The sequence below is a fragment of the Pseudorca crassidens genome, chromosome 16 (genome assembly GCF_039906515.1).
Source record: "Pseudorca crassidens isolate mPseCra1 chromosome 16, mPseCra1.hap1, whole genome shotgun sequence".
In the NCBI taxonomy this organism is placed as follows: Eukaryota; Metazoa; Chordata; class Mammalia; order Artiodactyla; family Delphinidae; genus Pseudorca; species Pseudorca crassidens.
In genome coordinates, this window is record NC_090311.1 from 50,534,231 (window position 1) to 50,543,784 (window position 9,554).

The following is a 9,554-nucleotide window of genomic DNA, read 5'->3' on the forward strand; positions in this document are numbered from 1 at the left end:
ATGGCTTCAGTTTCTCACTATTTCTTGCTAGTTCTGGTCTTTCTGGATTCACATGCAGCTCAGCTATCCTGTCTGCCAGGATGTACCTGCTCAGAGGAGAGTTTTGGCAGGTGCGCTGGGCTAACAGGATCCCAGTAGGGGACGGGCTTTCTTTGGGGATGGTGTGAAGTGGGAGCAGGCCAAGATTTGGCAGGAAATCAGCAAAATCTCTGTGAGACTCCCTCTAACCGGTGCTGAGCTTTGATAAACTGCGCGCTTTTACCAAAATGGGTCTAACTCTTGTATTTCAAGAGAATCGTATTATTTCCTTCTAATGCATATGTCTAATGCCAGGATAAGCCTGATCCCACCTCCCAGTTTCCTGATGTACATCTCAAAGCTGTTGTGGTTTTTTGTACAGGACTCTGCAGTGCGTGTCTATCACTTTGGGAAAGATCCCAAGGAAACTTCCTGAAGAGTTCAAGCAAGTGAGAATTGAAAATTCACCCTTATTTGAACTGCCCCGAGGGTCTTTCATCAACATGAGCACCTTGGAGTACCTTTGGCTCAATTTTAACAATGTCACTGTGATCCATCTAGGAGCCCTGGAGCACCTGTCAGAACTGAAAGAGCTGAGACTGGAGGGCAACAAACTCCGCTCAGTACCATGGACGGAGTTCCGTGCCACCCCGCTCCTGCGGGTCTTGGACCTCAAACACAACAGGATTGATGCACTCCCTGAACTGGCTCTTCAGTTCTTGGTCAACCTGACCTACCTTGACCTATCCTCCAATAGGCTTACAGTTGTAGCCAAGAGTGTCTTCTTGAACTGGCCAGCCTACCAGAAACACCGGCAGCCTGGCTGTGAGACCGAGATTCTCTCCAGCATGATGCTGGCGCTGCACGACAACCCCTGGTTATGTGACTGTCGCCTAAGGGGACTTGTCCAGTTTGTAAAGTCCATCAGTCTTCCAGTAGTCCTGGTGAATCCCTACCTCACGTGTCGAGGTCCTCTCTCCAAGGCAGGGCAGCTTTTTCACGAAACAGAGCTCAGTGCTTGCATGAAGCCGCAGATCTCAACCCCCAGTGCCAATGTCAGCATCCGGGTGGGACAGAATGTGACCCTGCGATGCTTGGTACAGGCTAGCCCCTCACCAACTATTGCCTGGACTTATCCCCTGAGCAAGTGGAGGGAATTTGATGGTAAGTGCATGCACCCTCTCCACGTATCTTGGCGGGGGGCGGTTGGGGAGGTCTGTAGCAACCCTGCCCTCAATAGAGAAGTTCTAAACTGGGTCAATCATGAAGGAGGGGTGCAGGTAAGACTGGGACAGACCTGAATTATACTCACCACGACAGAAAAAATTCCGAGACAGTGTTCCACTATTGGCATTATTTTATTATTATTATTATTTGGTCATGCGACTCAGTGAAAGCCCGGAATCCTAACCACGAGGCCGCCAGGGAACTCCCTATTGGCATTATTTTACATGGTTGCGTACAGATCTCTATAGGATATAAGATGTAAATATATGTACTCCATATAATATATATTTATATATTTGTTGCATACAGATCTATCTATCAATATAATATATATTTGTTACACACATATATGTATAATATATATCTATATATTTTTGCATACAGGTCTCTATAGGAAGTAAGATGTAAATATATATATTACATACATATTTGTTTCATATATATATATTTGTTGCTTATAGATCTTGATAGGATGTAAGATGTTAATATATATGAATTGACTTAACAATATTGTATTGATATAAATACTATAGAATTGTATATGAACACATATATTCTTTGAAAGCCTTCTAGATGCAAAAAAACCATACCGTTTATTTTTAAATCAGAGAATTTCTGACTAGAACTGATTCTAGAGATTATCTATTACTTATTTCTTAAACTTCTCTGAGCAGAATCACCTGGGGTGCTTGTTTCAAATAAAATTTTCAGGCCTCTCCCTGGAGATTTGATTCCGTTAGTCCAGGGGAGGGCCTGAGAGAATGTATTTTAACAAGTGTTTCCTCCCTCTGCCATTGCCTACCCCCCAGCTAACTCTTACTAGGCAAAGTTGGGAAGTCCTAGATATTGACTGAATTTTACTTTTCCTACCGCTGTGTTGATCAGACCTTATTGGCTTGAAGTTGCCATGCTGGGACCCAGGGAGAGGGAGTGACCTTCGTGGGCCCCACCGCTGGGATTCTAAACTGCCTCTCATTTCCTGAAGTTCATGCTCTGTTATCACACCTCAGCTGAAATCACCTTTAATGCCACCCTTCAGCGCTGGGGTACATCACAAAGCCAGGGATGGCCTCTTTAGAAGTATCTCGACGCTATCTAGAAGACAACTAGAAATATCTAAGTGAAACTTGAGAAGTACAATCAGTCACCCAGATATTTGTTATATATGGTGACAAACCTCTGGATGATTAAAAAATGCTTAATTAGCTGAAATTTTGACTTTTTCCTATCATTTGATTACGTCTTATAGGCTTGAGGTTAAATACCAATGAAGGAGAAACATAGGATCTGTTGTCGTAGCCTCTTTGAGAATGATGAGATGCATCCAGATGTTACCTTTTGTGATGTTCTATTATCATTCTCTTCGGTACCATGTTAGATCCATTCTCTCAGTAATAATAACAGCTAACGCTTACTGAGCACTTACTATCAAACTTACGGAGTAAATACTGTTATCATCCCATTTTACTGATGAGGAAATTGAGGCCAAGAGAATCTAAGCGACTCATCCAAGACCATATATTTAGTAATGGATAGAATCCAGGCACTTGGCTCCAGGCTCTGAGCCACTCTACATCCGGGAAGTAAAAAGGCACTTCCTGAAGCTCACAGTATTGTACAATCGCACTGTTGTTAGCGATCTCCTGGAAACCACGTGTTAGCTCAGCGAGGCTAAGGTCGTTTGGTGGGAGGAGCTAGTGAAGTTAAAAGAGTGTGGTCTGGGGCTTCCCTGGTGGCGAAGTGGTTGAGAGTCCGCCTGCCGATGCAGGGGACGCGGGTTCGTGCCCAGGTCCGGGAAGATCCCACATGCCGTCGAGCGGCTGGGCCCGTGAGCCATGGCCGCTGAGCCTGCGCGTCCGGAGCCTGTGCTCCGCAGCGGGAGAGGCCACCACAGTGAGAGGCCCGCGTACCGCATTAAAAAAAAAAAAAAAAAAAAAGAGTGTGGTCTTCATAGACAGAAGAACTAGGTTCCAGATCGACACCCCTGAACGATTCTCACTATAGGCAAGTTGCTTAATCACTCTAGTCCCCAACTTCCCATGTGTAAAATTTGGGTGCTCACCTTACAGGATTGCTGAGAGGCAACACCTGGCGCCTAGTACATGCTTCATAAATGGTCGCCACCACCTTTTAACAAAAAACTGGCATTGCTGGACACTCTCCAGCTGACTGTCTATCAGAGAAATGTCCACCTGAGCTGTTTTGCTGTCTCTCTACCCAGTGTTGACCTCGTCCACTGCAGAAGATGCTGCTCTGTCGGAGCTGGTCATACCTGCTGCCCACTTGGTAGACAGGGGCAGTTACACCTGTGTAGCCTCCAACTCCATCGGTAGGAGCAGCTGTGTCATCTCCCTCCACGTCCAGCCCGCCCAGGCCGCGCCCACACTCCATTCTCTTTTCTCCACTTCGGAGGGCAATGCCTACGTTGACCTGCGGGTGGTTAAGCAGACAGTGCATGGGATCGTGCTGGAATGGTTTGTGGCGGCCGACACCCCTGAGAAGTGGTTCACCCTCTACATTGGGTCGGAAGAAGCCCGCAGGAAGGAGGTCGTTCATGTTGGCCCAGGAATCAGCACATACTTGGTGGATGATCTCCTCCCCGGCACAAAATACGAGGTCTGCCTTAGCCTGGGGCGCCAGCCCCCACGCCAGGGCCGGTGTGTGGTCTTTGTGACGGGCCGAGACCACGGCGGGCTGGAGGGACGGGAGCGCCTCCTGCACACCACGGTGATCCTGTGTGCTGTGCTGCTCTCGGTGCCTGTGGGCGCCTATGTCTGGGCAGTCCAGGCTCCCTGCAGCTGCAGGGAGTGGGGCCTGCGCTGCTGTCCTCATCGCAGGAAAGCCCCCAGATGCCCCCCAGCAGTCCCAGAGCACAGGGATGTCTCCTACAGAGACCACACAGCTGTCTGTGAAGATGGCCTGGGGCACAGAGGTGCTGAGGGGGAGGGGGACGAGGAGAGAGATGAAGAGGGAGATAGTGGCCCGGGAGGAATGGTGTGGGCCTCCAGCCCCTAAATTAAATCTCTGTGGCAGCTCAACTTGGCTCGACCCATTTAGTCAACAAGTATTTATTGAGCAGCTACTCAGTTCCAGGCTCTGAACTTGACACAATGATCCAGGAGACACAATTCTTATCTTCACAGAACTGGTGCCAATGGACCCTTGTCCAGTTATCCATGGCGACTCGAAATTAATAAATGTTATTTTCTAAATATCTAACCCTATAACATTTACATGTTTACATGGAACATTTACATATAACACATTTCACACGTGTTATCCTCCTGCAGAAAGGTAGGATTCTAGCCTTTGTTACAGGTGAAGAAACAGAAGCCCAGAAAGTTACAATGACTTGACCAATGTCACCCAACTAGTAGGCAGGAGGCACCACCCAAAGAGGTTCTAGTTCCACTGTTTCCTTTAAATGTTTGCTTTGAAGTCTCTTGTGTCTCCCGTTGTTCAGAAAGTATTATTCTTCCTTTTAACAGCAAACTCCCAACTGAGATCACATAAGTTTGATGTTCTAAAAAGCTGCCTTTTGGGGTGATGAGAGCCTGGCGGGTGATGTGAGTCTCTATTTGTGGGTGTCTGTGTCCCTGTGAGCAGTCCTTGGTGCTCTGAGAGCCTGGTGCTATTAGCAGTGAGGAGCAGGGGACTGGCTGCATCCCGGGGCTCATGGTCCAGTGATTGATGGAAAGCAGGGTCACAGGAGCCCTATTTGGAAAGAAAAGAATTTATATAAAATCATATAACTATAATTATTATTATTGCTCTTATACTTATTACAAAGAGGAGGCTACACAGTCCTGATTCCCACCTAGTTTCATGCGATTGTGAGATTAAGGCTTATTTTTTCAGCCCTGTGTCCCTAGTATTGCAGTGCTGAGTGTGACAAATGTTTTTATATGAATAAGGATATAATCCACACTCCCTTCCCCAGTTAATGTTCCAAGCTCTCTTATTAAACCCCTGAGAGGTGGTTGTTTCCTCTTACGGGGCTCACGTGGAGTGTGGGGACAGCTCACTGTCCCTGCACGCACCCCTGCTAGTGAAGGTCTTTCCCAGGATTTAAACCGACATCTGTGTCCTCACAGCTTCTCCCGCTGGCCACAGGGAGACGCTCTGAAGACTCAAGTGTGAGCTGACCCCCTTGTGACATCCCCAGAAATATTTTCTCCCTCCTTCCCACCTTCCTTACCAATTCCTACTCATCCTTCCAGACCCATCTCATGTATCACGTCCTCCAAGTAGCCCTCCTTGACTTTACATGTCTAGGAAAAAGAAATAATGAGTGGAACAGGATATGCAATGTTTTTGTTACTTGCAAGCCCTTTGGGGCAGAGAGTGACCTTTCTTGCTGTAGCTGCTGGGCTCATCCAATACCTGGACTGTGTTGATAATCAGTGTTGGTTATGATGAATTTTAAAAAAATTGAAGACAGCTCTCGTATTCAGACCAATTGTTACCTCACTTCTTCAAGTTCTCCTCATTTATCTTTTTCTGAGCACCAGAAGCTTTTTCATGGAAAATTTCTGTCACACCAAAAGTGGAGGAAATCTTGTTCTTCTCTTCAGTCAGCTTCTGTAATTTTTTTTTTTTTAACATTTTCCACTCTTACTTCATCTAGTCCTTGCTCTCAACAGGTTTTTTAAACTGGAGTATTTACGGTAAATACAAAACTCACCTGTGAATATTTTAGTTCTATCTCCAAACAGATAATGAAGTTTCAAAAAGACACGACCACAATTCCACTGTCACACCAAAGAACATGAATTTTTGAACTGCATGTACATATATATAGTTATATATACATATGTGTACAAATAACACACACATATAAGTAATGTAGCGGAGAATTTTTTTATGAGAGATTTCCCATGATAAATTTAGAAAAAAAGTGGTCGGAGCAGGGTAAGAACGTACTTCCATTGGCCTCTGCGTACTCCTTTCATAGGATCAAAGGCTGTCCGTAGGTCATGAGGGGGCGCAGTCATCGTGAAGTGGCCTGGGGCTACCTTGAAGGCAGGAGTGGAGGCTTTGGCCTCCACTTTGGGCAAAGAAAGCTTCGTGGTGGGTGTGGGCAGAGGGATAGGAGGAGGGAAGGGGCTGTGGAAGAGGAGTGTGGGTAGCAGGGAGAGTCAGGAGCATATCCTGAGCAGGGGCAGTGTTCAGCTGCGTCTGTGACATGGAAATTTAGGGAGAGGGAACATAATCTAGAGAGGATTTCTGAGAATCTGATATCTTAAGACCCTTGGACTGCCCCTTAAAAAATCCTGAAGATGGGGCTTCGCTGGTGGCGCACTGGTTGAGAGTCCGCCTGCCGATGCAGGGGACACGGGTTTGTGTCCCGGTCTGGGAAGATCCCACATGCCGCGGAGCGGCTGGGCCCATGGGCCATGGTCGCTGGGCCTGCGCGTCCGGAGCCTATGCTCCGCAACGGGAGAGGCCACGACAGTGAGAGGCCCGCGTACTGCAAAAAAAAAAAAAAAAAGTCCTAAAGATGCACGTTAGATCGATTAGGCAATATGATGGTAGGGGTAATAGGACCTACCGCATAAGGTTGTCCTGATGCTTGTACGAATTTTTACATGTAAAGATCTCAGAACAATGCCTGGCACATAGTAAGCCCTCAGTAAGTATCACCATTTAAGGCATCCATGTCCATTTGTGTTTTCTCTGAATGTGACTCAGAAGACAGACTGGTCATTTGGAACAGCAGATCTTATTAGGATTACATATGTGTGTCTATGTAGAAATACATACATATATGTATAAATACATATAAAGACAGGGTATCTATGCTAATGTCCTTCACATTCTGTTTAATTAATGCTTAATTAATGTTCTGTTCTGTATAAATAGTGTTTCAAATATGCTATAGTTTTAGATTCAGTTGTCATGCTCTTGGGAATCTGTTTAGAGCTTAGACCATGTCTTTTTAAGGTAAGTGCCTTTGATACAGGAGACATTTGTAAGCAGGGCTACTTGCTTTTAGAATGAAGCCATTGCTAGTCCTAGGCATCTGTTATTAGCAACTTGAGAGAGGTGTTTTGTCCTTTTTTCTTTTTGCTTGTTAGAGCCTGTGTCCCTCACACATACAAGAGGGCCTGACACAGATGACATACTCAGAAATTGTGTTATTGAAAGAATGATTGAGTAAATTATTGATTAATAAATAAATGACTGGACCTCACTCAGCCAAAGAGGTGCATTTGTACAATTTTATAATGTCACCAATATCACCAGCCCATTGCTACAAAATAAGGTCACTTACTTTATTGATCAAATTATGGTTGCTTAAGCCTTACCCACTTCATTCTAGAAACTAAGACTTTCTATTTTTTTAAAAAATTATTTATTTTATTTTTGGCTGAGTTGGGTTTTAGTTGTGGCACACGGGCTCAGTAGCTGTGGCGCGCGGGCTTAGTTACCCCGAGGCATGTGTCACCTTAGTTCCCCGACAAGGGATCGAACCTACATCCCCTGAATTGGAAGGCGGATTCTTAACCACTGGACCACCAGGGAAGTCCCAGAAACTAAGACCTTCTGAGCACTGCCCCTCACCCAGTTATTTCTGTGAATCTCCTAAGGGGTCCTCCCTGTGTCCACATGCCAGTCAGCAGTCTTAGTCCTCACCTGGCATCCTCCCCATTCTCTCTGCCCATCCTCCCACGCTCGGGGCCCTTGAAGACTGTCGGGGAAGTATTCCTGCTTGCCAACAGATGCCAACATCCATGCTGGGTGAGCTGACCCAGGATTTTCTCAAAACTTCCAGTCCTCATGGTGGGGAGGGATAAATTGGGAGATTGGAATTGACATGTACACACTACTATATATAAAATAGATAACTAATAAGAACCTACTGTATAGCCCAGGGAACTCTACTCAATACTGTGTAATGACCTATGGGAAAAGAATCTAAAAAAGAGTGGATATATGTATACGTATAACTGATTCACTTTGCTGTACAGCAGAAACTAACATGACTTTGTAAATCAACTATACTTCAATAAAAATTAACTTAAAAAAAAGTGTCCGGTCGTCAGAGAACCAGGAGACTCCGGCTCCTGCCCAGCTCTTGCCAAACTTCGCCAGCTGGACTCTGGGGGACAGCTGTTCAGTACAGAGTCCCATGGGTCCTCTTAGGGGCAGTCTCATTGGTTCCTAACTCCCTGGGAGCATAGATGCTCAAATGCAATCTGTAGGGCTGCAAAGGTCACAGATGTTGTGGTGTCTGCCCCGCCCTCCCCCACTTGCCTCCTGGTCCACTCTCCTCTCTTCTCCTATCAGAGGGTGGAAACATCCTGGAGGTAAGGATGAGCAGAAGAAATCCTTTCCTCAGGGTATGATGCTGTAGCGTGGGGACCGTCAGCCATCCTCAAATGCCCTCGTGTACAACTAAGAATAGCGCCTGTCTCCTGAGCTTGTATCAGCAGAAACAAAGCTGGTGGCAGGTGCTTTGCATAGATTAGCTCTTGTCATCCTCATAGCAGTGATTTTTGCATCCTGTACTGATGAGGAAAGTGAGCCCCAGGGATGCTTGGTATCTTGTCCCAAGTCACACTTAGGTGGCAGAACCAGGATTCAGACCCAGGGCTGTCAGATTGTAAAGAGCAATGTTTGTTTGTTTTTGTTTTCTCGGCCACACCACGCAGCTTGTGGGATCTTAGTTCCTCAACCAGGGATCGAACCCGTGCCCCCTGCAGTGGGAGCACGGAGTCCTAACTACTGGACCGCCAGGGAATTCCCGAGCACGATGTTATTTCATATAATTAGAAAGTCTGAGCTCAACCACAGGAAAAAAGCACACACTGTTCTACAGACTTCTTGGAGTCACATCTGTTAGTTGTCCATCTATCCTTGGGGCCCAGGAGTGGTAGAGCCCACCCAATCTGTTACCCCTGCCTCCCAGCTCTTTACCTTGAGGTCTAACATTGTGCCTGTCCTAGTGTGACTGCGCAGGCAGTCCCTTGGCCCACACTATTCCCTAGTGCAGTGGCACTTGGCCTGGCCTCACTCCCACTGTCCAGAGGGTCCCCTCCAGTGCCACCACATTTGCTAGTCCCTTGGTGTTAGCCACATCTTCCTCCTCTTTCTCAATATGGCTTGTGCTGGCAGCTAGGCACTTTCCCCATGCTTCCCAGTACAAGAGTTGCTCACATGCCCAGTTTCCACAATTGCCTCTCCTTTGGTTCAAGCTCCTGGGCTTGTCCTGGAGCCCCCATTCCCCACCCCTGGGCCTTGATACTGGCCTGAGCTTCCAGCCCAGGGGCCTTCATGTCCCAGAGACAGCACTGCTTCCTGGGCTT

General features: G+C 46.7%; 1 protein-coding gene across 1 annotated transcript; it reads left to right on the forward strand.

Moving 5' to 3' along the window:
* On the forward strand, positions 1-4,260 carry LRIT2 (leucine rich repeat, Ig-like and transmembrane domains 2). Its single transcript, XM_067708895.1, has 3 exons — positions 1-110; positions 401-1,182; positions 3,467-4,260. The coding sequence occupies exons 1-3, from the start codon at positions 1-3 to the stop codon at positions 4,258-4,260; spliced, it is 1,686 nt and encodes a 561-aa protein (XP_067564996.1).
* Positions 4,261-9,554: the final 5,294 nt, after the last annotated feature.

Coding starts and splice junctions, on each gene's coding strand:
- LRIT2 (XM_067708895.1), top strand. CDS start 1: ATGGCTTCAGTTTCTCACTATTTCTTGCTAGTTCTGGTCTTTCTGGAT. Junction 111..400: donor TCAGAGGAGAGTTTTGGCAG/GTGCGCTGGGCT, acceptor TTTTTTGTACAG/GACTCTGCAGTGCGTGTCTA. Junction 1,183..3,466: donor CAAGTGGAGGGAATTTGATG/GTAAGTGCATGC, acceptor CTCTCTACCCAG/TGTTGACCTCGTCCACTGCA.